This window comes from Pholis gunnellus (assembly GCF_910591455.1).
Source record: "Pholis gunnellus genome assembly, chromosome: 2".
Taxonomy (NCBI): domain Eukaryota; kingdom Metazoa; phylum Chordata; class Actinopteri; order Perciformes; family Pholidae; genus Pholis; species Pholis gunnellus.
In genome coordinates this window covers 16,243,158-16,271,134 of record NC_136536.1, presented here as the reverse complement: position 1 = coordinate 16,271,134, position 27,977 = coordinate 16,243,158, and the positions used below count along the sequence as shown (strand labels likewise).

The 27,977-nt window shown below is 40.6% G+C and overlaps 1 protein-coding gene across 1 annotated transcript in view; it reads right to left on the bottom strand.

The window, feature by feature from the left end:
• LOC306701615 (TOX high mobility group box family member 2-like) overlaps positions 1–23,336 on the bottom strand; it is a gene marked incomplete at its 5' end in the record, with an annotated part of 74,376 nt that extends 51,040 nt beyond the window's left edge. Inside the window, one exon of the mRNA XM_079166971.1 lies at positions 23,232–23,336. Coding sequence (XP_079023097.1) covers positions 23,232–23,336 — 105 coding nt within the window. The remainder of the gene's footprint in view (positions 1–23,231) is intronic.
• Positions 23,337–27,977: the final 4,641 nt, after the last annotated feature.

Here is a 27,977-nt window from a genome sequence, read left to right as displayed (position 1 = left end):
CTCATTTTGGGTTTTTTTACAACCAGCGTGCTTGCACATGTGCAAGTGTTTATAAATGCGCGTATTTCATATCTGCGGCCCACTCAAAGAAACAAACTGAGCATTTGGCTCTATTTCTACGATCGACACTGTTATCACCGTTCAATCAGAAACATTTCCCAACCATGATCTTCCACTGCGTAACAGAGCAGTTCAGGCCTGAATAGCATTTGTCAATTCCATGCTATCCGGCTGTAATCATCAGTCTTTGGCTGTAACTACACCAGAGAGAAATTTAAGCGCAAAGGATCCCGTTCCTAGACAGCTGGTGGTTGTAAATTCCTATCGGGGAATAAAAAAACAGGGAGGGAGGGAGAGAGTTTGAAAGAAAACATATACTATTTTCATTTCAACTGCTTTAGGGATTAAGGCTCAGGGCTCTAGAAAAAACTGCATTAAAATAATCCACCATTTGCATGTTTTATCTCACAAAGGAGGCTCACATAGACACACATACACACCAACCCCCACTCTCCCTCCCTCCCCCCTCCCATCTTCTCTTGCATCCCCTCCCCCATTCTGGGTGAGCACACACACACACACACACACACTCATACGCTCATACGCACGTCACACATATACACAAACTGTCATCATAAAACACACACACACACATTGAGATCAACCTGCTGCCATCTGCTCTACGCACTCTGTACAATCCTCACAGAATACATTATTCACTACAATACATCACATCACATTCCCTCAATGTCACAGCCTTGTGCTGGAGAAGAGTGAGAGAGAGAATGGGGGAGAGAAGAGAGAAAAACAGCTATTGTACTCTGGTGAGAGAGAGAGAGAGAGAGAGAGAGAAGGATCTTCTTGTTTTTTCATTATTCATGTAAGTGTTTTGTTTTCAAGTGTTAGAGTATTAGAGGATAAGTCTGATATATTTCAATGAAAAGAGCAAAACCAACATTGTGTTCCGACTTCCCAATCTGTGAGAGCAACACAGAGCTAAAAGGAGAGTGATTGTTGGCTTTACATTTGCCAGGTCACAACTTAAAATGAATGTTAACGTTGCTCCATGTCCTCTGGATGTGTAAATATGCAACAGTTTACTCAATTCTTCACTGAATAGAAATTAAATAAGAGAAATACATGTAAAACAGTAGATGTCTCCTTGTTTACATGTTTAACTCTGTCCCTGTTATTTCTTAACAGCATGATGCACACATGATGCGTGTGCGTGTGTGTGTGTGTGTCACCATTGTGCGGTGGCAGAGCAGAGCAGAGGGAGTGAACAGCTGGCAGGCCCACACTTGATTACGTATTGACCTGCTTTGCATTCACCTGTTATTCAGCCGAACCTAATGTTTCCACTTGGCACTGCCGCAGCTGAGCTGCAATTAACCTCGCTGTGAGAGCAACCCAAGCAAGCCTTAAGTAATTTGTCAGAATAGTTTGTCAGACTTTGCTAAATGTCATTCTACCTGATCCCGAAAAATTAATAGTTTTTCACTTTTTGACAAAGAAAAAAGTGTTCTAGCCCTTGTCACACTTTACAGTAGCTGTCAATACAGTCTACATTCGATACATTGCTAACGTACTTTTTTTTACACTCTTAAGGTTCTCAACTGACTGCAGATAATTAGCCTTTGAAAATGTCACATGCCTGTCTAAACACACCATTTGAATGGCAGAAAACGTTGCTGCGTCAGACGCTTTACCTTCTCTCCACTCCTCTTCTTTGCCTCCTCTCGTTTTCTCCCACCCTCCATCCTCCCTCCCTCCTCTTTTTCCCAGATGCTCTCTCGGCTCTTGTCTGTGTTTGGGCTGCGACTGCGAGGGGTCACCGCCTGCCTTGTTCTCACACGTGGAGCACTGAGCGTGTGTGTGTTTGTACGTGTGTGGGAAAGGGAGCGCAAAACAGCAGACACTCATCTATGAATGATTATATGAATGAGTGTGTGTGCGTGAGAAAGAACGTCCAAAAAAAAGAGAAAAGGAGGTGTGTGAGTGTGTGAATTTATCCCAATGTCTGCACAGTTGAGCCTGAGTGCATTTCCCACTGTGTGTGTTTCAAAGTGTTTGAGTGTGTATCTTTCTCTTCGTATGTGTGTGTGTGTGTGTGTGCCTTGCAAGCTCAGTGCCAGGTCTCTCTAATGAGTCTGTCAGGCGCTGTTAGCGACGGCGTGCTCCCCTGGCTCAGCGCACTCCTACAGACACACTGTGATTAGCCGGGCCAACGGCACGCCACCGGGCCAGATTAAACACTCACCACGCCGCCAGGGAACACACACACACACACACACACACACACACACACACACACACACACACAGCACACATTAGAGCATTACACTTGCCCGCGAAAGCACCACAGACTTACTTAAACACACACGGCTTCATCATCATCGCGCCCATTAGCCTGCTCTGATACTTGCCCTCCAGAGCCGGGTGTTGACGGCAATAAAATTTAAAATGAATGTGAAATGAAAACAATATACAAGCCACCTATGGCAGGCGCAAAATGCTAATATTTCATTAATCTGTCTGTGTTTATTGAATTCTTGTCTGCCGCTAATCTTGAACATCACTCAGAATTAAGGCCAACCCTTCTGGCTCCAACAGCTTTCAACATCTTCATTAAAGCGACATGAATCACTAATTACAGGTAATTACCCTTTAATGAGCGGCCCAGATGAATGAGCAGATATGCGGAGGAGGGGCAAGCGTTGAGGACACATCGTTTTCCATTCCTCAAGGGCCAAAAGCGGACTCTAACTGGGTGTTACAGCTTGACCGTTGGCATGGTGGTCTGGTTAGAAAAGGCTGGCTTAACTGCCATTTAAACATGTGTCAGACATAAACCTGGTGTATGACACAGGATACTGAATATGAGTTATTTAACTATTTGTACCAGATGGGTACATACTGGGTTGTCTCTGGACACCAGGAGTTCAATACACAATAAGCTACTTACAATGTTCATATGGGTGCCTGGCTGTTAAGATACACGTAAAACAAATGTGAACCGATCCTTTAATTTGCGAGAAAAAAGAGCAAAAGTCAGAAAATGTATCTTTGTCTCTAATTGAACAATGTTCTTTTTTATGTTCCTATTCCATTAATCCCTTTTTGACCCATCAAATACATCTTAAGGTCCACTGGATGGGTCTCCACCAGACGGCAATCTCCGGTTCTGACAAGTGAAGCCAATAGGGAAGTGTCTTAAACTTACATTCTTTCAGGGGGCAACTCCTCTGGTTGCAAAAAGAAGTCTGATTGTATAGAAGTCTTTGAGAAAAGGACTCTACTTCTCACTTGATTTATTACCTCAGTAAACATTGTAGGAGTTTATGGTCTCAATTGCTAGTTTAAAGTCTTCTTCAATACAGCATGATGCTCATTTAATAAATGATGGTCCCATTTAGAGCAAAATAGTCGATAGAACAAGGTATTCTTTAGGCCGTAGCTACCTTGTGATTGACAGGTCACTACCACGCAGTTGTCTAGTGTCTGTGTTTTCGTCTCATAACTTTAACCCGTTGACAGTGTGTTTTCAGTTCATGGCAGTTAATTGTATCCAAAAGATCAAACTCGAGGCTTCAGAACAGCAATCCACAAACCAATGGGTCACGGTGACTACGTCCACTTCTTATATACAGTCTATGGTCCCCTAGTTTGGGATCCACTGTTGGACATTATCTGAATTTAACAGGGTTGTTGCGTTTCCATGCCATCGTAATAGTGTTTGTTGTAATGTTATTTGTATACATTCAACATATCCGAAGCTGACCTTATGTGAAACAGCATGTCGCTTATACTTCACGGTCATGTTAAAGCATCTTTGGGTTCAGGAAGTCATGTCTAGTATCCACTTCTATAGCCGTCTGCTGGAGGGAGCCTATGATAGTGTTTGACACAAGAAGCCGCAGCATGATCTTAAACAGCATTGAGTGACTGGTTTAGACAAGCTGTGATCACCCTTCACACCAACTACAAATGTGGGGTTTTCCTGGGTCAGCATTGAGAGGGAATATTACCGGCACTGTGAGAACTGAGATGTGTAACACATTTAAGGTGGTAATGGGTTAAAGTGGGCAGCTTTTCTAACTGTGAAGGTGTAGGAGGTGCAGACTGTAACCGACTGTTTCTTTGTTATTAAAAAAACGTATTTATTTTTCTTCTGCCGCTGTCGCCCTCTCAGAAAACCAACAAGCAAAAATTAGATTAATCTGAACAAGTTGGGAACATTAAGAGTGAAGTTTCCTATCTTGGGCCTGCAGAAGAAAGTCCCTTCACAAGACACTGTCCACCAATGTTCCGCTTGTTTTTGATTCTTCTCCTCCCTCGTACTTGCTGACTCTCGTGCCAAAACCGCTCCGTGTGTCATCTCAGGGTTTTCCTTGTCACCACCATGTTTCCTGTCATCAGTGTGTACGGTTGAACAGTGCAGTTACTGAAAAGGCCCCTGACACTATAACTGTCTCTCTCTCAGATGTGGTCAAAGACGTTTGTCTCCAAATCTAAGGTAGTGTGGCCTTGACATCTTTTTTTTCTTTTTACACCTTGTAATTCCCCTACATAGTATGTTAGATACTTTAACATACTAAAGCGGAAATATTGGGCCATTTGGAAACTTTTCCTCTGTTTGTTCGCCTTTAATCCAGGCCCCTGGGATTAGGATATTTACAGAAATAACCCTTTGTTTACACTACACTAATCCAATCACCGCGCTGAAGTTCATTCAATTTGTGCCCTGACAGTTACCCCCCCCCCTCCTCCAGAGCATATTCATCGTGATGCCATATGCCCCGACACAACACTGCATCTTTTCTCTGGCTGAAATGTGCAGAATGTGACATACTGTACTGTGTGGCACAATGGAGTAATTGTGTTTTGTCCCTTGAGGGAAAGTATGAGTTGGAAGAAGGGGAATATCAGTGCAGGATGTATGCTTTCCAGCCTCATCTGACGGTCCAGTTGTAAGTGAGGGCAGCTCATGGAGATACAAATGGGCAACTTGACTTCTAGGATGCCACTGTCTTGCCTGACCTCCATTACAGCAGGCTTTAATGGCCTTCTTAGCTTTTTAAAGTCAAGCCGTAACATATTTTTTGCAGCACTTTAACACAATATACTTCAATAAATTCTTTCCCTGCAGGGCAAAACAGCATATTAGGCATAGGCCTATATATTTCAAACTATCTCAAATCTGTTCCAGATGTATAAGAGAGTAAAATACTTTTATGAAAGACAAATATAAGTTGGGACTTAAAATGATAAACAATGAAATGCCAAAAGACTGCATGAAGTTAACTGTCCTCGTTGTACTTCACCTCCCCTTCAGCATGACACACAGTGCCTCTTTTGTTCTGCCACTCATTGCTTATGTTACTGTAGAGCACTAATGCACACAGATCGATAGCATTCTTTCCATTTCAACACATTGAGCTGATGTACGGACACACAGTTGGAATTGATCCTGTCCTGTCAACACAAAGTTTTGTGTCGGTAAGTCTTTTTCCTGCTGCAAAATAAATGGTCTTTGAATAAAAACCCTTTGTAGCTTGACGTTGACATCTCTGTATTACACATTGAATAACTGCACTGCTGATGATGATGTAAAGCTAGGTGGGTGGGAAATGGTGTAACGGAGGCATTGAAACAGCGCATCGAAATCGAAACAGAACATCTGGCCCATTCACGTGAATCACATTTAAAAAGGTTCTGTCACTTCCAAATGACTTTTCTTGCCCATTGTAGACCTTTTATGATTGGGAAATACAGGCTCACATAAAACTATTTTGAAACAGCTGTAAAGTCATCACAGCCATTACACATTTTAATACACCAATAAAACGATGTCAGAAATGTAAAGAAAAAGCAAAACAATGCATGTCGCCTCTCGAACAAACAAACCAAGCAAAATCAATTTCCTCCCCCACAGGATGTCCACCGCATGCTAGCGAGATTTTACGACCACGGCTGAAAGTTGCAAAAAACCAAGCATGTTTCAAGTAAGCAAAACTATCAATCTGCACTTTTAACGAGCTTGCAGTACAAGGTGCACACAGTCTGAATATATAGTCAGAAACCTTTGATGGCTTGAAGGCTGAAAACAGGAACTGGCTGGGCTCACTCACACAGGTCATTGTGTGTGATATACTGAATGGCTGTAGAAAAAGAGATGACTGATTGAATATTTGTTTTGTATTTTAATCTTAAACTTGCATCATCTAGCACATAAACATTTGATCATGTTTTGTTTATTTAATTTTGCAGAAATTTAGAGACAAATATCCGGTACCTTTTAATGTGACACGATTTCTGTCGAGGGAGAAACACCTTTCTGCAGTTAAAGTGAAAAATGTCAACCCATGTCGTGTACATTGAGGATTTGCTGCAGGCTATACAGCAGCATGTCATTACACTTTAGATAATTAAATCTGTCTGTTAAGACCTCTGATCCTTCCCGTACATGGCTGTTTGAGGATGAAAAACAACACCAGGATGAATCACAGTATGTTTTTTTTTTCCTGCTATAAATCATATAGTGGTCGTTTAAAATCATACATTGTAGGAGGAAACTCTTTCAATTTTGTGAAGCTCTCAGCCCACACAATACAGATAAAATGTTTTCAGTGATAACAATAAAACAGCTCTTTTTGGTTCGATGAACCAAACCATGAGCCTCTGAAAGGCAGAGATGGAGAGAGAAACAGAGAGAAGGAGAGCACTAATCTCATTACCTTCTCTTCCTGGCATGAGAGAATATTAATTTCTCTGAGGCAACTGACAGGAAGGTGAACACCAAAAATGAATATATAATAATTCAATTGCACATCCCACCATTTCATTTTCCATGTAATTAAATCAGCTAAATGTTATAAAAAAAAACATGTAAACTCCGTCGATTACTTCGAGACATTTGCATTTTTAATTAGACCAGATTAATTCTAATAAGCGAGCTGGGCTAAGGCGATGACAGAGCAGGCCTATTGTGTGTCTGTCACACTCATTTAATTATGTCATTATGTCACATATCCTATTATGATAATTGGCTTTTTATTCTTAATCAACAACCAGCCAAAGCTATTAAGTAATAATCTCTGACTAGTGCACTTTTAACCTTAAGCGTTATAGAAGTTTGCCCACATTTATAACAACAACCAACTGATGAAAAAATGGTAAAAAGCAAAAACAGTGCAATGCCCTGGCTTATTCAGCCTAGCTATTTGCTCTAAAATGAAAAATGACTGTCAAGAAGCTGCATGTTGACACTGGGTATAGTGTGTAAAGCAAACACATTAGACGGAGGAAATGGGTATCACCATCTTCCCCCTGCAAGGTAACTAAGCAGAGAAGACGAATGTGTCTGATGTGTTCAGCCATTTCCTCTGCTCCCTCTCTGGGGAGTCACTTGAAAACTAAATCTCTGAAGAAACTGACCCTGCTGTTTAATTGAAAGACACTGCTGCAAACAAATAGGGGAAGTGGTGACAGATTACAGCCTGGGAGACATGCAGCCAAACGTCTCACAAAAAGATGATGCTATTGTGGGTGAAAATAGCAGACATAAAAACTTGCACAGCTGCAAAATTAACTGCAAAAATTACCATTTGTCATAATGGTTCATTAACTGGAAATGGTTTTAGGTTTAGTGATACTGGCATTTCTTTGTAACATGTTCAAGTAGATAAAAAAAGCAATTCTACCATTAAAATAAATAGAACAACATGACTTTTGACTTTACAAGCTCAGCAGGCAGTTAGATAAGCTCGCAGCTACAGCTAAGATTTAACTTTTGCAGTTAACAACAAGCTTCATTACTTCAGCTGGTCTGAGGGATTCCTTAGCTCCACCCAATGAGGTTTAAATAAACCGAACATCATCTCTGCCTCAGAAATGTTTGTATACATAAAACTCCATTTTACACGTCTATTCCTGGACTGTCTATTGTCGTGATTTAATTAATTCTATTATCATGTAGGGTGACAAAGTAGGTAAAGACATCCCAATGCTTCCTTGCACAGCAGGAAAAATAACCAATTGTACCCCCAGATTGCTGCCTCAGCTGCAATAACAAAGAGGAGCAGTCACATGCAAGATGTGGTTTTACAGTGATGCAAAGATGTTCGGACGGATAATGCCAACCAGTCATATCACCAATCAGCATTTGCGAAGAACTTTGTTGTCAAATATGTGGTATGGGGCATTTTGAACCCAGTCACAGCACTGCAGCGGTTAAGTTATGTGTCATTTCTTTTAAATAGTCAAACAGGAAATGTGCATTGAGCTTTTACAGCACCACAGTGACAGTAATCGGAAAACCACAATCAAATTGTTATGTTAATGATTTTCCTCACAAGATAATCAAAAAGTGTAAAGTGAATGCTGTCAAAAATTAGGTTTTTGTTTGAGTAAGATTCTGATGATCGTCTTCAAACGTAATCTAAGACTTGCATAAATTATGTGGAACGGTTAATTCCTAATTCAAGAGCATGATTTCCAGTCGTTCATTGTTCTAGTATCAAAGTTAAGACACATAAGTGGTAAAGTCAATCTTAACCAATCAAACACTGACGAAATAGAGTAAAAGCAATCTTTGTATGATCCAAAATGTCTCACTTTTTTACACTCAAATTCATCCGTCAGGCTGGACTGAACAACAAACACGCTTCTTTCATTAAGGGTGAATGTCTTCGTACAGGTTTTCTTTTTATAATCAAGCGAGGTATTTCTCAGTTATTGTCTATCCTCCAGTCAACAGCATACTCATCCATACAATATTAACTATATCTGTGACATTCTCAGTCCTTTTGTCAGAACAAAGCCAGTATAATAATGGAAAAAAATGTCATCCATTTAATAGCTCAAAATGTACTGTAAACAATGGCAGGAAAGCAGTGGGGGCTGGGAGGGCTTTGTTTCAACAGAAGCCACCCTGATGCAATTGACGGTTGGACCTTTAATGTTTGCAGTTTCTTACTGGCTGCTCTCCTCTCAACAAAACGCTTGTGCAGTCATCTCACTCATGTTTTACTCTAAAATTAGCCTTGGAGTGCAGCAAGCTGTCAGTGCTGATTCAGTTGGACAGGCACAGCTCAGATGTATTAATTTTCTCATACAGGAGAAAAGTGCTTTTTCAGGTTTCACTACACCCCACTCTGCCTATATTCATGTGCATCAGGGTCCTTTTGAGAAGCCGGTTTTTATTTACCAGAAGAGATTTTGAAGAGATTTATCTCCTGTGCCAAGAGACAGATGCAAAAAGTAAGTATGGCCCCTCAAACGTCATGTTCAGCGCTCTAAAGACAAGACTTACTTAATACTTAATAAACCTTTTTTTCTTTTTTCCACAGTCAGACCTTATGAAAGTGCTGTATGGCCTCACGATTTACATTTTACTCAGTAATTATCTGTAAAGAGGACTTAATAAGTTCCCCCTTGAGTACACACAAGGTGAGCGTTACTATGGAGACGCAGAGTGCTCCTCTATGCTCCGTGGCTCTGCAGCCTGCTCCATTGTGGCGAGAGACAACAGCTGTCTTTACCTTTGGCAGGCAAACAGGCTCATTAAGGGCGGCCATGTTTGTTTTTGTGCCCGATACCTAGCCCTAAGCAAACACTGCCATATCTCCACTCCACAGCCCTCGCAGTCTCAACATTTCCTTCCCTATTGTGGAGGTAGGCCCTGGCTCGTTGAGCCCTGCTGTATGTTCTTTTTTCTCCCGAAAGCTCTGGCCGAGTTGCCAGTGGCTCTCAAAGAATGCGTGCTTAATTGAGAAATTTAGTCGAGGTTGGAGCTGACGAAATGCTGAAATTCAGCTAGCTGAGATGCAATGAATGTTGCGTATGCGTTACATACATAATATCAGACATTTTAATGCCTGATATCACTTCTTGTGGTCTGGCACAAGAAAGGCTTCCTTGTTTGTTGTGCCGTCGCTGTGATAAAGGCGTCATTATTACAGCTAACAGTAAAGGCTGCAGTGAAAGGTTTCATTGGCATATTTTCTCCGCTCTCAGCACTGTCTGTGGCTTGAGCGACAAGGCAGGTTGGATTCATAACGCTTTGACAAAAATCCCATTTAAAAGGGAAAATGGCATTGAATGTCATTCCATTACTGCGGACAGCAAACATGGGAACACTCTAACCCAGAAGGCATTCACATTAACTTATACAAAATAGCAGAAAGACTATTTTTTGGCTCTCCTGTAATATATGTACCGCACTTGGGAGTGTTTTCAGCCAGAGCATTTCAAGAGTAGCCTTCCAAAATGTACTCACTTATTTGATTTCATCCCTTTTCACCATTTGTCAAGCCCAAAGTCACAATGCATTGTGAAATGAGTTCTTAATGTGGAGTAATGAGGCTGTCATGGCAAAGCAGTCTCTGCTTGTTTGAATTTGACTCATGTCGTAGATTCAATTAAATCAGCTGAAGTCAAGCTGGCCCCAGGCCAGATCGGTAATGGGTGACCTCATTCAAACAATGCTCTGACATACTGAAACAATAAGAGGAAGGGCCTTGAGTCAGTTGCAAAAGCAAACTCAAAAGCGATAAGGTAGAAAAATTACAGTGAAGTCACCAAAGTGTTTGAAAGACTCATGTAGTCATGTGTCTTCGGGGTCTTTGTTGTTTTTTAAAATCTTTTTGCTGCCACAGTTGTTGCTTGTGTAACATCTCATTGGACAAGCTGATGGTGTCATTAAAACCACAGTCCTAGTGGAGTGCAATAATACTCAGAATGCACTTGGAACAACATGGCAAAAGCAATATTTCACCGTAAATCAAAGGTAAACATCCCTATTGCAAATACACTAAAGCACATATGCTGTGTGAGCTTTGATCCCACTTCCTTTGCCTATAATAACTGGAAACAAAATTGCTCGAGCTTTAGAGATAAAACTACCTAACAGATTTTAAACACAGCTGGCCCATCTCTTCTTTTGGAGGTTTACTTGTCCTTAGAAGTCTAAACTGATTTATTTGGATGTTGAAATGCCTGGAATCTAAATCATGACACAAACACTCCCAAGGCTATGTAAACAACCTTTCCACTTCCAGTCTACAACCATGCTGTCTGAGCAATAACTTGAGTGCCAAGGGCAAAAGCACTTCTCACTTTTGGAAGGGTCTCCAATGTCACACAGTTATTAAGAGAAGGCGCTCCCCAGTTTGTATAAAAGGGCATAGGTATCGCTAAAAGGCATATTCTACCTCTACTGTCAATGTTCAATCAATTATGTTACTTATTTTAAGGAACATTTACCATTTATTACGTGTATATTTACAGTTCGGAAAGACAGAGACATCCTGAGTGCTTTGTAGAATAAATAGAAACGAGGTAACAAAGTCAAATCGGAACATCTTGTTTTACTCACTCTTGTTTCTCTACTCACCAGGGCCAATAGCGGTTACAGTAAACAGATAAAGGAGCACACACACACACACACACACACACACACACACACACACACACACACACACACACACACACACACACAGTAACTGCATCTCATTAAGCTGCATTCCCTCTGGCCCTTATTCCATTAGAAATTAAAACTTGGGACAATTAGTTGCAGATTGGTCTCAGCTCAGTGCACTATAGTCGCACTCTCAAGGCTCCGAGATGACTTAATTACAGGCTCATCTGAAAACTGTGCGATGGTTCTGTGCTGCAACAAACAGTGAATAACTGGAGTGACGGTCAGCCACACCAACAGTGGCGCATGTAGATGCAGCCGCTGGCAGCTCCCATGAACTTTGCTACATTTTTGTTTTGATTTGATGTCTCTTTGTGTTTCTTACCGGAGCGTGTGTGGCATATGACAGGATGAGATACAGTCGTCAATACCGGAGAGGGAAGCATGTGTATTGGATAAAGTACAAAAGACCTCACCACCCACGACTTCTGAGTACCCGGTGGAAAAGCTAAGCTAACCCAAATAGGACCTAATATTCCACTTGGCTACTCAGCCTACTCCTGGCTGTCTGATGTCTGGTCGCAGGAAAATAAGATGAATGAAATAAGACTTCAGGCTAATCCAACAATGGGAGGTTGGTTACTGTTGTGGTGACATATTGACAGACCTGGCTCCATCCTTACATCCCGGATCAAGCTGCACTTGACAGGCGAACCACAGGACAGAGTGCAGGACTCCAATGGGACGAGACGAGGCGGACTCTGTGTTCACATCGATGATGCTTGGTGCACCAACATAGTCAAAGTTGATATGATGTTTACATTCCTCCTGATGCCAATACAAAAGATGTACTACATCACAGTTTTAGTTTTGTGTTGTGTCATGTTTTCTTGGGTAGTAAATGGGTTGGAACTGCGTTTCGTTGTTCAACCTTGTGTTGCATAATGACAAATTATCCTTGAATCCTTAACAATGGATGTCAGCCAGCCACCAGGGGACAATCAAGATGTTTTGGCTTCACTTTTGGGGAGCGGTCACGATGTAGTATACTCGATGCACTGAATTCAGGTGAAGAAGAAGCTATTTGAATTCTTATTTTGATGCAAATACTTGATGCAAATGCGTGAGTGTAGCCTAGCACCACACGGAAGTGAAAGCAGTGCTCTGTTGATATATTTTAGAGTCAAAAGTTTAAGTACAATTTTAATTTGCCTCGAGGAAATGCACTGGAAGCAAGGACCAGTCTCTTTTTGATGCAAAGATTTGTACATTAGCAGGAATGTGGCACAACATGAAGGGAAAGCAGTGCTCTGTCTATTTAAACGTAAAAGTGCAGTACAAATATGTTGTCCCTCGAATCAATAAATTATTTGCAATAAATAATATTGATCAAAATAATTGTAATAATCATGTTGGCTATAATCATGCAGCTCTTACACAACATGTTAGTCCAAAACTGCTGATCTGTGATCATTTCTACCAAAGGAAACGGGATGAGAGAGGCTATTGTTCAAATGTTGGTGAGAGCACTTGTTTCCTTGTTTGGTACTTCACTCTTTTAGTCTTGTTTTGTCCCTAATATTACAACTCTATAGCACTCTATGTATCAGTGCAGCCCCATTCAGTGACAAAAACCTGAATGAAGTATCTCAGCGTCACTACAGTTTAGTTCCATGGACAGAGTGAGCACAGAAAGCAAGGTATTTTATCAAAATCCTTCAGGAACACAGATAACTAATTTGTTTTTTATCTGCTTCATCACTCTGCTTATGACAAGGACGAAAAAATGTTTCCGTAATTGAACAAACTCTAGTTTATGTAACGACTGACCGTTCTGCCCTTCAAGCCGGAGAGAGAGAGAGCGATTTGATTGCTCCATGTACTTGCTCTTGTCACGTGACACCATGTCCCATTATATTGTGATGTTGTCATAGGAGGAGAGGAAATGAATTGCCTTAAAGCTATAGAAGTGTGTGTGTGGTTGGATAGTGGGGGATTCAGAGGTGTAAAAGTGAGTGTATATGACCCTGTGTGTGTGTGTGTGTGTGTGTGTGTGTGTGTACAGGGTTCAAAATTAGTTTGAAACTTGTGTAGCTCTAATTGGGCAACTTGGGATTTTTGTGATATCACCTGCATTCATTTACAGCACCTTTTGGCCCACAATGATGTCTAGTGTTTGTGGTTACAGTTTGCACACTTTCATCAATCTGAGAAAATGACGAACGGAACAAAGATTTACATATTTTGCCACGTAATGACAGCACTGTGCAATTAGATGATGATTATTGCAATATCAGCAGCAATACAGGAGGGGTATCCAGATGATAAAAAATGTAAGCACCTTCAACTTGTATCGTCCGGGTCCGTAACACAGGTTTTAAAAATCTGTTGACCTTGACGACAAAATAAAATGAAGCATATGTATGGTAATAAAAACATTTTACAGTGATTGGCAACCATTGCAGCCAATTAATCAGGAAACGATACACGTATACAGTATGTCAAAATGACCCTGACTTCACACTGACACAAGCAGCTGAACAACTTCCCTGTTGTTCTCTTCTTAGTTTTTTGTCGCTGCTTCCTAACCTGCCCATAATCACAAAAAACAAAACCACTGAGATAAAGAGCCACTGACAGCCATTAGCGGCCTCAACTCTTAAAAGCTTCTAGTTCTGCTGATAATCATCATGCTACTTGAATGCTTTGAATATTGCTCAGTTTTGCATTTTGCTACATTTTTATGCAAATGTCATTCGTGATGGTATATAAGCTGTTTGAAAAATTGTTATATATCCCTATGACGCACTATGCCTTTATCTCCTCTTTGTCTGAATAATGATAACTCATAAGACCTCTGGTGGCTCTCAAGAGGTTGATGAGGTACATGAGTTCAGTGCCACATTTACATGAATACTGTTTATTATGTGTGGCTTGTGTCTATGATAATACTGTTATCATGTGTACTCTTAGCATAGGAATCAAATCGTTCCATAATACACTTTCTTCAATGACTCAAACAGCGCATACTGTAGGATGAGATTTAATGAGTGGCACCTAAGATGCACAGGATATAAATGCATATGGCTTCTATTTGGTTTGTTTTAGACTTTCTTTCATGTCTTCTTTTTTTTGTACAGGGGATTTTTTTGCTAAAACCACCAGGCGTGAGAAAGATTGTAGGGGAAACACTGCGTTCAACTCAATGAGTTAGAATGTAAACCTGCTTTTCATCCAGTCTTCAAACCAGTACAGTTTCTTGAGTTCATGGTGGAAGGCAGCTGATGCTTTTGCTCTAAAACTGTACTGTATTATTTTCCACCCCTGATATTTACATACACACATTCTATATATATATATATATATATATATAGAGAGAGAGAGAGAGAATCTGGAGTTGCTGTCATAATCCGAGTAATTAACTAACTGTGTGTATGTAAACAGGTGGACTGTTTTACACTTGGCTAGATCCTTAGAAAGGGAAACATTTCTCAGTTCTTAAGAATGGAAAAATTGGGGACAGTGAGCTATGAAAGAAGCTGTTGTTGTTTCTTTTTTTTTTTTCAACAAGTCACCGTGTCAGTTGAGAATTTCCTTTGTGTGTGTCTCTGTGTTCGGGGGACGTCGCATGAATGGGCAGTCAGCATTTAGGATTCAAAAGAAAACAGCAGCCTGAGCTCCTGTCTGTGTGAAAACCAAGGCTACGGTGCTCTGTATCAAGTGCCATTGTTTTGGTAATAGTAAACCTGGGGCACTTGCCAGGAGGCATTAGTCATTCATCTAACAAGTTCCACAATGCAAACCACAAAGTGCTCCACTGTCAACTTCCTCTTATTGAATTCTGAGCATATAAACACATTTCCAAGTATTTTACAGCGAGATATAAACTTTTCTGATGACTAGCTACCTGAAGTATGGCTGCCATGTTTGTTTATTTGTCCGTTTCCCTGACAGGAAGCCAGCTCATTTGGAAGCATGCTGGGTTTTTTTGTGAGTGAGGGAGAGAATGAAGAGAGAGAAGAAGGGAGGTGGCGGGTGAAAGGCGGATAGGCGGGGATTAGGGCGGAGTGCAAATTTTCAGCAGGCCAGGCATACGACATGATCTCTAATTACCCACAAAGCACTGTGTAACCTGAGCCGCAGATTAGGCTGCATTATCAGGCTTAATAAAACATGACCATCTCTCAGTTTTCACTTCCTTTCCCTGCCCGGCTGCTGCAAACATTTGTTCCTAGTTATGACATTCCCAATGCCTTTGCTAAGTAACTGGCCTATCTGTACCCGATGTTGCAGATTAACAGCAACAGGTACAGATTTGCTGCTTTTCTCTGATAGTAAACAGAGTATCATTGTGGTTTGGACTGCTGGTTAAACAAACACATGACCTGAAAACGTCCCCTTGGGTTTTAAGAAATTGTCATTGTCAACATTATTTTTTCATGGTCATTTTTCAATGCAAAATTCCATACATCTCAATTGAATTCTTCTGGTAGCAGAAATCTCAGAGATGGATTTCTTGAACACTGTGGTAAATAATTAAATAATAATAAGTAAATCATTTTTGTAATTTGGGTGAAATTACCCTTCAAGTCACACTCTGATTAAAAAAGTCAAGAGCAAACCCTCTTCTGCTTTGCACCTGTATCTCTACAGTGTGGAACTGTTACTTTTACTGAAGTAAAAGATCTGAATACTTCTTCCACCACTGTTAAGGTGCCAGCAACACACACCAAAACCGTACACACACACACACACACACACACACACACACACACACACACACACACACACACACACACACACACATATGCATATACTTGCTTGGTTCACGTGGGTTGTGCCAGTAAGTTCTGCTTTAGGCTATGGTTTTCACTACTGTCTACTGTGTTATTAACAATTCTATATAAAGATCCGCTCAAGTTTTCCTTTCCTGTGTGTTAACAACCCTTCCGAGCTGCTATGAGGTTTTTGAAGCCTAGTAGAGAGAGAGAGAGAGAGAGAGAGAGAGAGAGAGAGAGACGGAGTACTCGACAGCATAACACCATTAACCATATGTCATAATTTCCAAAATCCTACCTTTCTTCCCTCTGTTTGTTTTTCTTAGCGACATCACTCATTGTCATGGCTCGTGGCCAGCTTGAGACTAAATAGGTCGACAACACAAAGAGAAGGCCTAGTTCTCTCGCTTACCCTTCTTTTTCTCAACCCACAAGTCTCCTCTAACCTCTATACCTCTTCTTTTTTTTTTTAGCAACATCTATCTCTATTTTTCTTCTCTTTCCATAACTCCACAGCATACGCTACTCTATTTTTTCTCTGGGCGATTCTTAAACCATAGATAATAGCATTGCAAGACCTAAAACCATGGTATTACCACTGTACTTTCTGTCACACTTCTCTCTCTCTGCCCATTGTAAATGATCATGAAGCTCATCATTAGCTCTCAAAGAGGAAGAATGAGCCACAGTTTGATTACCTCGGTGGCTCTGTGGGCTCCCGCAGTCTCTACTGACTGAATTGGACGCAGGCGATTACAGCCTTGCACAGGCAATTATATCTGCCTGCTAAATATGTCACACATAATAAACACATGCTCCTGACAGACAAGGGACAAGTGGAGACAGTCACAGCTGGGGAAAGAGGAAAGAGAGCATATTCAGGTTCATATGGATTTATCAACCCTGTCTTTCTCAAGTGGAAACCTCTCACAATCCAAATGAATGCTTGTCAGTGAATTAATGACAGACACCAGTGCTCAGGATAGAAGTCAAAGATCTGCTAACAAATGGCGACTCTAAAAAAAAGTATTCTGATTGATAATCTATCTCCCAAAATAATTAGATTGATCTACAAGCACACAAAAACACTCTATATTCATGCTTTGCACTCTGGGAGCTTTCTGATCATTCTACTTTATATGTACTGTTTATGTGTTAGTCTGGGCTTGGACCATTAATTGAGGTTTTATGTGGGCTCCGTCCCATCAGGCCGCAGTGCAAACATGGCACTGACCCCAGGCCGATAATATTTGTAAAGGGTATTCAGTGAAAACAAGGGAGGGAAAGAGCCTTAAATCCCTGGCAAGGAGTTTATACCATGGGCCATGTTGTTTGCACAGGACATACCTCAGGAAGCTGGGACAACTGGGAATGTTTGTCCAGCTTCCAGCCCCTTCTATGCATGTATACTTACATACAGTGCATATACAGCACAGTGCATACATACACACAGTACATATGTACATTCATACATACATCAAGTACATAACGTAGGCCTAAAGCAGGCATGCTGTATTTATATACTAAAGCTGTGATTATTTATTATTTTATTTTTAGATTTTAGAGATTAATCTGTTGATTATTTGGTAGTCAATAAAATGTGATGACACGTCCTAGAGTCCAAGTTTTAAACTAACAGTCGAAACTCAAAGATACAAACTTACAATTATATATAACAGAGAAATATTTTCTGTCTAGTGACTAATGAATCGACTAATCATCTCAGCTCTTAAACATACATACAGTGTACATGCATGGCACTCGTATAGTACACTCCTTCCTATTTGTCTACATTTGTTTACCTTTAGCACTGAAACTGGGCTCTGTACGAGCTTAGATGCACAATATCTGCGGTGTATTGTATATTATAGCTTTGCCTATCATGCTCTGGAAGGGGTTTCCTTTGTTTTCTACTGCTTATAGAAAAACTAAAATTGGGGGTTACTTTGAGGTCTCATGTTAAAAAAAACCATGATGGGACAGCTCAAAGCTCCAATAAACTTGAGGTGCAATTTAGTTTAAACCACTAGACAGACATATAGACAGATAGATATGCTGCATTGTTTGCACATTAATTTCACCATGTTGTCACGTGTCTTTCCTTCTGAGTGTTTACAGCCATTAACAAACATAATCAACATTAAACTAAACACCCAGAGGCCTACTCTGGAGCAGGTGCTGGTGCTGTTTCTTTTTCTTTCTTCTTCTGCAGTAAGAATGAGAATGCCATCGCACTGCCCCATGGGAAGGCCCGGGCTGACTAATATAAGCACACTACAGTGGGGCTGCTGGTCTTAATTATGGTAACAGACGCCGAGGGGGACGCACTGGTACCCACCAACGAGGAAGTAGCTTAGCACTGCCAGGGACAATAATTAGCACATGGGTAGCCCCCCACATACACATACATTGATACTGAAACTGTCATATCCTACATCAAACACAAATGCTGCATTTAACGGCCAAACAAGACAGAGAATTTAAATGGTGAAAAAGTTATTCATGATCCTGTGTGTGGTGTTACAGCATCTTGTGGCCTATTGCCTTTCATCAATAATCATGTCTGTTTGCATCTATCAGAACAAAAAATCCCCCGAAAAAAGTCACAAAAAACTGATGTAGACACCTTTTGGTTGGGAAAATTACTTTTTACACAGAGTCACCTAGGTTAAATATACATCACACATATATACACACACATGTGCATATATATATATATATACACATATATATATTGCAAGAAATCTCTGTGCCATATGCAGGCTATGTGACTCTGCCAATGTCAGAGCCAATTCCAGTTTTATTGAAATGATTTCAAATGGTCGGAATCCCTATTAAAAATGTCCTCCGTGTGTTGGGGTAGGGAGAATATGATTTAGTGGCTGTTTTTGCTCTGCCCCTGCTCGCTGTGTGTCACAGGCCCTTGCTGTGGTATGCATGGCCTTCCTCTGCACTGGGCTATGAAAGCAATTGTGATTGTGATTCTGTAGTCAGCAAAACGCTTGAATGGCCCCGAGTTAGCCTGCACAGACACACACACGCACAGATACACACACACACACCCACACACACACTGTCCCCATACTGGGCCACTGATTACTTCAACCCATTTGACTCTCACTCATCCTCTGATTCTCCCTTTCTCTCTCTCTGTCACAAACCACAGAGTTTGTCATTAGCTAATAGCGACAGCGCAACTCAACATGAACATTAGGTATAGTCAGCATTACGCCGACTGGTTAATTTGTCAGCCATGTGTAAGTACTCAAGGGACTAAAAATACCCCTTACATTTAGCCAACACTAACAACAAATGTCTGTGTTTATTCAAGAGCTTATTTCACTTGATGACGATCAGTTGATGGAAACCGACTGAGTATGTTAACATAAAGTAATCAAACCTTTGCACAGCATACAGTACACCAAGGCAGTCCTGTAATAAAACATAAAACTGAGATAAGGCATTCAAATGAAGTACATCGTACCCCATCTTATCAGAGGCAGAAGAGACCACCAACTAACAAAGCCAGCTCTTCAGTCATGTCTTATCTAAGCAGATATCAGTTGTTGGGAGGATATATGAGCTGGGTGGGGCCTGGGTGTTCAAACACAGGGCCTACTCTCTTTGCACTCTATGCTATTGCTATACTGTATGCAGCACCTCACCTCAGCAGCAGTCAGCACTGTTTGATTAAGGTATTCAAATAAAGGAGCAGACACTGTGTTCCCATCTCACGGAGCAAACTAAAAGTGTCAGACAAACAACAATTACAGCCGTACATGTTGTGTATGACAAAATGCATCTTTATACTTTGGATGTTTTCTACGACAGATAAAGTATGAATTTGTATAGTATTTGCACGGTATATGAGTAATATGTGTACCATGCAGCCTGTAAGGCAGCAGACACCATTAAAACAGGGCACAGTTGAATATTACCATCAGAGCACAGAACGGTTATAATGGTATTATTCTCTGTCATTTCTCCTCGGCTGTGGGAGAGCACCACAGTAATAAAAGACACGTAACTCACAGTGAAATAAAATGAGTATTGAAAGTATTGAAGTAGAAATCTTCAGGGTTATTTATGGTTCTTTCTGAATCATCTTACCCTCAAAGTACCGTCTCTGCTCATTTTATGCATCTCTTTCTTTGCATTCTTCAACTTTTTATTTATTACAGTGCTGAACTTCCCAGTGATTACAGTCTTAGTACAAATTGGTTTGGCCAGCAGACTGATTCATGTTTATTAAGGACCAGTCGATGACAACGTTTGGCTGGGAAAGGGTTCACATTTCCTCCTTGCAAAATGTGACAACAGTGCCAAAGAAATGGAAATGATCCACACAGTGATCACAGTAATTATAAGCACATTAAATTAGGTTAAATCCAGGAGCATGCATGCACATAAACTAATAGGAATTAAATAAGTCTCTGCTCCAAATGAGCAGTGTGACACAGGCTGAAAGCATGAGCAGTACACGTGTTCTCTGGAAGTCACATAAACTTGATAATTACTCAAACTAGGTTTGTGTTGGTGCAGAGTAGACACAAAATAGGCTTGCAAATAAACAGACTATAAAGAGCTAAAATACCAGCACATGCTCATTTCATCCAATTAAGTGTGTGTGTAAGTCAGATTAACACTGTTAATTTCACAGCAATAAAAGGAGAGACATTTTCACAGGCTCTGAATTTCAAACAGGGATACTGAATCAGCCGGAAAAGGCATAATAGTGCTAAATGCCAAATTGCAACCATCTCAACAAAAGGTTCTTCTTATCGCTTCAAATAATATTATCCCAAAAGAATGTTCCCAAGATAAACTAGAAGGCAATAAACTGAACAACAAATGAAGTTACAAACTAATTTATCTGTTTGAATATGCAAAGTAAGCCCATAAAAACATTTGACCTGAATGCTGTGATAAGCCGTTTGCCTCCATGCTGCTTCAGAAAGAGACCTGAGCAGAATGTGACCAATCATGGCTGTCGGAGATGATTAGCAGCGGGCAGATCTGATCCGTAGATACAGAACCTACATAACAAATCAGATGTCTCTATGGTGCCACAGCCAGTTTGACAAGCGTTTGAGAAGAGGAACTTGACCCTGTGCACCGTGTTAACAGGACACCGAGTGACCCCTTCTGCTCCCGGGCCTCATTTGCATTGCTAGTGAAGGTAGTTAGTGTTACACATGTGATGATAGCAAATTATACCTCCCCTTGTGGAAAGAGTCCCCACTCCCTCAAGGAAAAGGAGTGGAGGGATTTCAATAATTCAAAAGAACACTTGTAATTTTGAGGGGCGCCACACTTTTGTATCGGTGACAGTAGTTGGTGTCACTTTCTCCCTTGTGAAAGCACTTTATATCATTTAATTTCTACTAGCTTTGTTTCCAGGATTCATGCAGTGTGTGTGTGTATATCAGCATATTCTTCAGATTATCCGCATGGAGGATGATCCTTATTCATTTGACCTAAAAAAAAAAAAGATAGCCTGTGCAGAGGAGACGGTTATATGAGTCTATTTGTGTGTCACAGGTGTAAACCTGCCTTATCAGTAAATGTGTTATATAGACTTTATTTCAGCTGCGATCGAATGCGAGTCACTAAATAAAACTGTGTCCCGATTGCTTTTGTTTCCGTCTTTCGCACTTGAACAAGCTTTCCGCTACCAAACCTGAGCAGAGATTATTATTGCACCATTTTATTAAGCTCTCAATTGGGAGATGATCTTTTCAGTTGATAACTGGAATGTTCCGTTCGGTTACAGACACTTTCCATTGCCCACACAGAAAAAGACAAACATCCCCAACTGCGCATCATTCCCCTTCATTGTCATACCTGAAAGCTATCGTTATCTGAGAAAGCAAGCCAAAGAACTCCAAATCATCTCTATCTACAGCAGCAGGTCAACATCCAGAGCCTTTTGATTTGTAATATTACCAACCACGGTAAGTGACGGCACCAAAGTCCAATTCAGTTATTGCAGATGGCTGAGATATTGCAAACACTCGAGGAAGCTGTAAATCTCTTAATTTAACAGTTTAAAATAGTTTTCCTAGTGTTTCCACAGGGTATATATTGTGTTTGTGGAACTCAACACTACTTTTGCTGTGAGCTTATCTTACTTTGTGGTGTTTTTGATCTCTTATGGCAATACATCTAGAGATTTCTAGTGTTTCTCCATCCTTTGGTTGTTTATAACAGGATTACTAAGCCCCGTTTTGTTGTTTGAAATTGGACGATGATTTGTTTTTTTTCTAGGAAAATGTCAAACTACAAAATATCCATAATGCCGTTTTAAATGCCACCTGCGCACTTGCAATGGAGTCAGTGCAGGTCACACGTCAAATGCTGCGGGGTGTCCAAACTGAGTGAGAAAAGAGTGATACATGTACCAGCAAGACTCTGTGGTTTGTCTTTACAAAGTAATTAACAGTACATTACTGGCACACATCCATTTAATCGTTGAACTCCCAGCGGAAAGGCACGCAAACTATAAGAAATCATTGAGAGGGAAGATAATGTCGGAGCAGAGAGCAGAGTGGGGCAGTATGGATTCTATACAGCCTCTGGTATTCCACATCGGGTGGGACACTTAATGCCAGCTTTGTGCGAAATCACTACTGCACAATCTCACCGGGGAAATAACATAATAACTGTGGTTAGAGGAAAAAGAAAAGTTGGACCACACATTTTCTTTTAACAGCAAAATAGAATGATTGCAGGTTCCAGTCTAAAGTAACAGTGAAGACAAATTCTGCGTCCCGTTCCAGACTAAATTAAAACCAGTCCATCCTAGGAGCTCGGCCCACTTTATTTGCTGACACTTGACATGTTTTTGGATAGCTGTGTGTTTTGGGGCAAGTGAGCGCCCGTGGATAAAAGATATATGAATATTTTTTTTAAAAAGCGTTCAAAGCATGCGTTTGCATTGCGTGAATGTTGCAAAGCTGTATTGGCTCACGTAGAAGGGACAGGTGAGATATGAGGCATTTCAACGCACGAGACAACACAGTTTTGTTATTTACCTTGTTCGAGTGGTAATAGTCCAACGAGCTCAGACAACTTGGATCAGTCGGTAGGGAGCATGAACCCACATTTGCCGGGGGTGCAGGATAAAATCTCACGTCCATCTCAGGTTGTGCGAGACTGAAGGCATGAAATCACTTTCAGCGTCTTTGGCTCACTATCGTCTCAGCAAACACACAAACGCCGAAGCAGGAGAGACCAAAAAAAAAAAAAAGAAAGAAGTGGGGGAGTTTCACTGGGTACACTCTTCCCTCACATCCGTTCGCGGCCGAACTTCGGCACCAACTCTGGTGATGCGCAGTCCTCCTCGGAGCCTCGCACCGGGATGCGAAACACTCACTCACTCAAAACGGAGAGCACAAATTTCATGGATACACACGTGTTGGCCAAACTATCCCGTTGTTCCACAACAAATAAAAGCAAAACCTCCAACTTTGGTCCTCTCTGTTTAGATCTCGTTTTCAGCAGCCCATAAATGTGCAGCCTCTGTTTCCCCACTGTTCTCAGGACTCCATACAGGCTTTGTTATGGAGGTGCATATTCTTGCATTGGTTCCAGTACAGAAGTGGTCGGACTTCCCTCTGCCATGCGACCTCTGCCGATAATAAACGGGAAAGAGGAACGGAGGGAGAAGGGGGAGGGGAGATTGGTGGCTGCCTTGGCAACCGCTCTCCTTTCTGCAACTGCGCGCTTCTGATTAGCTGGAAATGTAGTAGTGTGCACGGCTGTGCATTATAAAGCGCACTCTGCCTCCATCAGTGCTTCATAAAGGCTTCCATTTGGGTTATTGTGCCAAGGCGGATGGGAGGAGGTTGCACAGAGTCTCTCTGTAGTTCAACCATGTTTTTATGTATTTTTTATTTTTCATTTGCAGGACAACAACCTGAATATCGACATCACCTTATTATACAAAACCTATCACAGCCTATAGCCTGAGGCAGTGAGCAAAATTCACTTGGATAGGCCTCTCATTTGACTCGAATGCCTATAAATAGGGTCAAGCAAAAGCACACTGCCAATTATTTCACTCTTAGCCCAGTCTTTTATAGCTTTTATAGAGTTTGACCAGTGCTAGGTTAGTTCTGATTTCTGAAAAGTACATTTCATTAATCATAGTTGTGTTGTCTCCCGTTGTGCTTGCATTTTAAGTTTTTGTGTTATTTTGATAAAAAAGAAGAGCAAAAAAATACAAGAAAATGTCAAATTAAAGCCTTAATATTAACCTCAGACAACAATGCAGAGCAGCTAACACTGATAACTCTTAAAATGTGTGCGGAATATAGTTTTCCAAGATGGAATATGTACAAAGGAGTTTAATCTTGTACTGCCCTACAGTTGCAAATGTGCATGGTGAGAAGCTGGGTATGTGAGTGCTGCCTCTGACAGCTCACTGAATGTGATGGATAGCACACCCTTGCCCTGTGATGTGCATGCACATTTGATGTTGAAATGGCCTATCCATGGGACCATTGTCTTTCAATCATGTCAAGGCAAAGTACAGAACAGAGCACATTTTCTGCTGCCTGGCGTTATTACTATGCCACAGTTTACAGCACAATCCATACACCCTGCCTGCACAGAAATATGCTTTATCCTCCTGATGCCCTTCTGTTTAAAGATACCTAAGTTGATCTGTTTTTAGGATGCATCCGCATTAAAATGGTGATAATACATCCTCTTTATCAGTCCTAAACAGTAATGCAGACAGGCTTTCATTAGCTGAACCTGGATGTGAATAGAGGAGAATGTAACACCAAGAAGGGTACAATTGTTTTTACACAAACTGTGACAGCAGCATCTGCCCACTGCTGCAGCTCTTATGTTCCCCCTTCAGAAATGTAAAAAGCTGGTCATTATTTCAGCAGGTCTATTATGTTACAGTGCAACCTCTATATCTTACAGTGGGGTCCTTCGCTGTTAGGCACAGCCTGCCACTGTCCCAGGCCCAGCACGCGGAGGGTTAACCACATGGCCCGGTGCCATGGCTTCATGGGAATGGAATGTGGAGTGCTGTGTGTGCAGGGCTCCTTTCCCAGCATCCCTCACTGCCCAGGCGCATGCTAATGATCAGTATTATTGAGGCACAATTGATGGGCTAGCAACCAAACAAGAGAAACTAATTACTACTAAGGCTTTATTGTCCTTTAATTACTGAAGCTCTATGGCAATTAGTGCTGCACAAAGACACAGCCCTACTTTAATCTCAAATAAAATGTGATGCAGATGAAAAAATTTGGAAGATGAAAGGTAGATAAGATAATTTGGCTTTCGGTTCGTTCTGCAGAAACGATGACTGATTTGAGGAAAGTGTGGGAGAACAAAAGAACTGCTGAGGGTTGTGCTAATTTCAACCGAAAATCATCTCAAAACAGAATCTGCACGTGATACCTCTGTGACCTTGGAGAGCTAAATCAAACATAAAAAAGTGAATGCTGAACAGGTCTTTCCCAAAGTTACAATAGAGAACGGTAAGGCAAGCCTACAGTTTGTGATGTCATCAAATGATGGACAATTAAGAACTTCGTGGAGTCACGTTGATTTTTTTGCACCCGCATGGGGATCATTTCATACGACAGAACAAACTGTGCAAAGCTGGTATGAGCAGCTACAACTGTATAGCATTCATGGTGGCTGTGTACATTCTTTATAAAAATACAGTTTACGTCATACATCATCTCAGGTTTCTAACTGACTGTATTTACTTGAACATTACTGTGATCTTTGACCAACCAAAGCCATGGTCTTAGGGTAAAAGCAAAAGGAAAACCTCTGTCTGTATCATTGTTTAACTTTATTTTTATTTGTGTCCATGTTTTCCTCTGAGCAGTTAAATCTTTCATTCTGAGAATCAAGCACAGTCTCACTTCAGAGTCCTGTTGCTTTGAGCAGTGGGTGGACGCACCGATTGCATTCCCTTCAAACTTTAAACAGTTTTGAAAGTATCGCAGCCTTTTTTAAACATCATTAGTCCCAATTTATGCCTCATTAAAGCAGTTCCAAAACACTGAGTAATTACTGTACAATGTAGCTTGAAGTTTAAATGTGTGGCTGTACTGGAAGCCTCTTTGCATACAGTATGTACTGTAAGGCTTTCACAAAAAAAAGAAATCAGGTCAGAGATTTGCTCTCACAATCAATTCAATAATTGCCATTCAAGTCTCTTTCTGTCTGTATGTGTGTATATATGTACGTATATTTATATACGTACATATATGCATATACATACACACACACAGTATTTATAATTGTATATACATAATTGCTGATCAATTTGGCAAACCACTCAAACACAAAGTGGCCTGCATTGGATTGCTGTAGTTTAAAAGCCTCTAAAGAAACACTTACTTTAAGCTGACCTCATTAACACGGCTGAGACAATTTCAAGGTTGAATTACTATCTTCTTGATCTCAAGTATCATTGCTTTTCTTTCTTTGTATGTATTCTTCTTTCAAATTGATTTTAGTTGCACCTCTGCACCATTGAAAATGAAGGTTGTCCTTCAATGTTTTTTCTGAGGTATTACATGAAATAAAACAAAAACAAACTAACAGCTTCTGATCTGCACAAGTAATTCAGTTATTTTTAATTTTAGGAATGTTTAACTCAGGAATGTGAATTAAAACAAAAGAAATCTGATGGCCTGGCAAGTGACAAAGATCCTCTTATAATAAAATAAATAAATAATATACAAACCAGAAATTAATGGTAGCAGCCCAGCGGACAGGGAGCATGACAAGGAAAACAATGAAAGGGAGAAACAGTGAAGTAGTCCAAGCTGGCGTTTTGTGTTTTTCTTCCATTTCAACCCTCACTCATTGACTATTGGCTGACTACACAAAAAGTATTTTCACTTTTAGTTTATCTACATTTTCCAGTGATGGAGACTCAACAAAGTCCAGATTCGGAGAGTGGCTCAATACAGCTAAATACCTTTTCTAACCTTGAGACGTCTTCATCAACCTCCTCACATGGTGCTACAACAAAGAAGGGAATATTTAAATGGAGCAGAAAGTTCTGTGGGTGAAAATGGAAGTTTTACAGACATGCAATGTGTTTTTTAGCTTCTTCCAATGACGCACATGTGATGAAGGTATCCCAAAAGAACATATTTCAGAAGATTTCGAGTCAGTGAACACCTTGTTTGAAGAAAAATATACTGTTTTTCTTATCAGAAGCATTTTGCATCGATAAATTATATTTGTGATCGCAGATATACTTACTTTTATGATGTGATCTGAAATACAAAAACAGTAAAAAGATGTACAGCACATGCAGTTGTTGGCTGTATTAACAGTTGATTTAAATAACAATAGATGACAAAAATTCTCTGAAACCAGTTTTGGTTCCTGATTTACACGACACACCCCGAGAAGTGCAGGACATGTTGTACTCTGTTTTACTTTCTCACATTTAGCATAATTTGATCTGTTCTTGGAAACTGCGCCTAAGGGCAGATATGGGTACATGCAAATGATACAATTATTGTGTAAACTCACTCTGACTATGTTGCTCTCAATATATTCTAAAAACATATATAAACTAAGAATGTTTAGTCTGTCATTCATACAATGTATGAATATATGTAACAATATATGTATAGTATGTTACAACTTATGTTACAATATAAGGGCACAGCACTACATTTGATTTTATTGTTTTACTCATTCTAAGGTCTATATCACCATTACATGGTGTTGAGGTGTATAAAAAGTACCCTGAACGGAGAGAGTTCTGTTTCTTACTG